This window comes from Arachis duranensis, chromosome 9 (assembly GCF_000817695.3).
Source record: "Arachis duranensis cultivar V14167 chromosome 9, aradu.V14167.gnm2.J7QH, whole genome shotgun sequence".
NCBI classification, from domain to species: Eukaryota; Viridiplantae; Streptophyta; class Magnoliopsida; order Fabales; family Fabaceae; genus Arachis; species Arachis duranensis.
This window is the reverse complement of record NC_029780.3, coordinates 5757728-5761291: the sequence shown is the minus strand read 5'-3', so window position 1 is coordinate 5761291 and position 3564 is coordinate 5757728. Positions and strand designations below refer to the sequence as shown.

The window sequence follows — 3564 nt, the reverse complement described above, 5'->3', positions numbered from 1 at the left end:
TACATATGGTTAACTACAAAACATGTACTTTTGTTATAATTAATTACTATCAATATTAAACCAATAAAATAAAAAAAATCTAGGTAAATAATGCAATAATTTTTATTTTTTTCCTTCTCTTTATTCTTATTTTTATTCATGTCAAGAGGGTAAGAACAAGAAGAAGCACTAAAGGGAGAATTTTAATTTGTGTATAATTTATTAGAAAAACAGTATCGAAACTTTTTAATCGGCACATATTCTTATTAAGAGGATAGAAAAAGATGAACTATGAGAATGTAAAATGAGAAGAAGAAAATAAAGAAGGAAAAGAAGAAGATGATGATGACGATGAAGAAGAAAAGGAGGAGGAGGAAGAGTTTTAAATTGTGTACAATTTATGTAACACAGAAAATTTCTTAATTGACACAAAAATTTCTTAATTTTGACATAGAATTTTTTTAATCCGTGATATCTTTCCCAACTAAATGAAGTGGTATTGATATTTTTTAGTTTTAAAACACATTTAAATGTATTTTGTTGGTTGAATGAGTTAAAATTTTGGATTTATAGTTCTTTATTTAAATATTTATTGCGTCTTTTATTGAATTGATTGTATGGTATTAAACTAATATATATGAAATTTGGTCATTCTTATGTCATTTACAATAATTTAATATATTTTTTAAATTTAAAATATATTTAAATATATTTTGTTGATTAAATAAGTTAAGGTTATAAATTTGTGGTCTTTTAAAATTTTTTTGTGTCATTCACAATTAAATAATGTATTTTGTTGTTGTTAAATTAATTTCGTGATATTTAACTAAGAAGAAGAGAAAAACCAAAAAAAAAATAAATCAAACAAAAAAAGGGAAGGTAATAACAATGAGAATGACAAAGATGATGATAAAAAAAACACAACAACCTACAAATGGTGTAATTTTTTTTTTCAAAAATTAGTGACGATAGGAATTATAATTCTAATCACCCAATATTGTTACCAACTGTGCATGCAAATAGAACCGTCTCATCTTCTTCGTTATCTCGCTCAAACAACCTTTAATTTTCTCAGGTTAATTGCACATTTACCAGCCTTTTCAAGAAGTATAAACATTATACAAATTTCAACTCAGTAATACCTACTTTGTCCCATCACTCTTATGAATTATTTACTTAAATACAATTCCACTAAGCTAAGATTATTTTGCTGATGTTAGCTCCTTCTAACACCGCCATTCTACAACCTTCGTGGATATCTATATATACGTACATGACTTTCACGAGTTCTAGCAACATAATATCAATTACTCTTATTTATTCTTCTATACAGATATTTTTCACAATTCACTTGACTTCTTTTATAAAAAAAATCATCATGGTGCTGATCCAAGAAGAAATGGATCCTCCCTATGTTCAATTGTCCGATACAGAAGACGAGGAAATTGATGTAACCTTGACAGCAGAAGATGAAATGATAGACTATGAAGATCTGAAGAAGCGCATATGTAAAGACCGTGTCCTTTTCCAAAAGATGAAGGAGAAACTTAACATGGACGAATCTGAGAACAGAGAAGCCAAGCAAGAAGCGTCCAGGAAAAAGAAGATGTCTAGGGCACAAGACTCTGTCCTCAAATACATGATCAAGATCATGGAGGTTTGCAAAGCTCGTGGATTCGTCTATGGCATCGTCCCTGAAAAAGGTATAGAAATTAAAATAAGCATAATTAACTATTAAATTATCTAAAATTTTTAATTATGAAGTTAATTATATTTTTATTTTTATTTAACAATTAATACAAAAATAATTTTAATATTTTTCTATGTTTTTATTAAAAACTATTTTATTTATGTCATACTTCAATCTTCACTTTGATATTAAAATATTTTAATTATAATTTATAGGTAAGCCAGTTACTGGAAGCTCGGATAGTCTACGAGAATGGTGGAAAGAAGATATTAGATTTGACCAAAATGCCCCTGCAGCAATTGTAAAGTATTTACCCTTACTTGAAAAAGGAGAATTAGATGAGTCGTCAAGCATACACCTTCTCCAAGATCTTCAAGACAAAACACTAGGATCTCTTCTTTCATCACTGATGCAACACTGTGTGCCGCCACAAAGAAGGTATCCTTTGGATAAAGGTGTGGCCCCACCGTGGTGGCCTAATGGGTCAGAGGCATGGTGGGGTGAACAGGGCCTTTTGGCTCAAGGACACGGGCCACCACCGTATAAGAAACCCCATGATTTGAAGAAGACATGGAAGGTTTCGGTTTTGGCTTCAATTATAAAGCACATGTCTCCTGACCTGGAGAAATTGAGAAGGCTTGTGACTCAATCAAAGACCTTGCAAGATAATATGACTGCCAAAGATAATGCTACTTGGTCCAAAGTTGTGAACAAAGAAGAAGCTTTATCGAGACTTACCAACAAGTGTCTTAAGATTTCTCCTTCTTCGTCCAGCGACGAGGAGAATAATAAGGAAGACGGTGAGGGAGAAATTGAAGTCTTTGAGTCATCCCCAATAAACTCTATTAATAATTCTGTTGATCATGTTTTGTTTGGCGGTGGCGGTAGTAGCGGCAATAGCAGCACCGGAGGCGGTGAAAAAAGAAAGTGTGATTTTGATAATAATAATAATAATAGTAACAACAACAATAACGATAATAACTTTGTGGACAAATTACTATATACATGTCAGAACGTAGATTGTCCACAAAGCCATTTGTCCATGGGATTTAGAGACAAGAATTCAAGGATGGACCACGAGTCGATATGCGTTTTTCGCGGTGCCACTCTCGATCATCAAGGAAGTAGCAGCAGCAATGAAAATTCAAAGGCTTTCCATAATTACCCGTCGAGTGAGGAGAGGATGATAAGTGTTGGAGATTGGATGAACATGGAGGTAGCTAAAGCCAACAACCACAATAACAATAATAATAATTTTGGTGACACTGATTTTGGTGATATTGATATTATGAATGGAATGAAAGAGATTGCGGGTGAAGCTTTTGGTGAGGACAATTTAGGGTTGTGGCTGAATGACATTGAAGATTGTGAGTTGCTTGCGGCATTGGAGATGGGTAAAGCAAATAGCGTGATGGATTCCACTCATCAGAATAATAATCCACCATTAATAAAACATGATTATATTTCTCCACATGACGGCCTTGGCCAAGAAGCAACAACTTCATCACTTTGGGATTATACTACTACTTCGTTTAAGAGCAACAATATTTAATAATTAATTTGATATGTTTAAAAATATTGTAGTTTTTATGTATTATTAATTAATTATTAGTCTTCTCTAATATCACATTATCATAATAGTTATAGTATCCAAAAAATATTCATGTTATATGTAATATTGATATTTTTAAATAAAATATTATTTTATTATGGATATGATTTGTATGCATGTGTTGATCATTAATTATTATATGTGCTTTGAAGTACTTTAAGGTTAGTAGATGATTAAATTAAATAATTTTTTAAATCTATCTCAATAACCGATAAAACCAGTCAAACTTGGTAAAAATCAGTCTAGAGTTCGAACCCCCTTCTTCAAGGAAAATACACAATAG

General features: G+C 31.3%; 1 protein-coding gene across 1 annotated transcript; it reads left to right on the top strand.

The window, feature by feature from the left end:
- The first annotated feature begins 1357 nt into the window (after positions 1 to 1357).
- On the top strand, positions 1358 to 3221 carry LOC107464224 (putative ETHYLENE INSENSITIVE 3-like 4 protein). Its single transcript, XM_016083155.3, has 2 exons — positions 1358 to 1682; positions 1885 to 3221. The coding sequence occupies exons 1-2, from the start codon at positions 1358 to 1360 to the stop codon at positions 3219 to 3221; spliced, it is 1662 nt and encodes a 553-aa protein (XP_015938641.1).
- Positions 3222 to 3564: the final 343 nt, after the last annotated feature.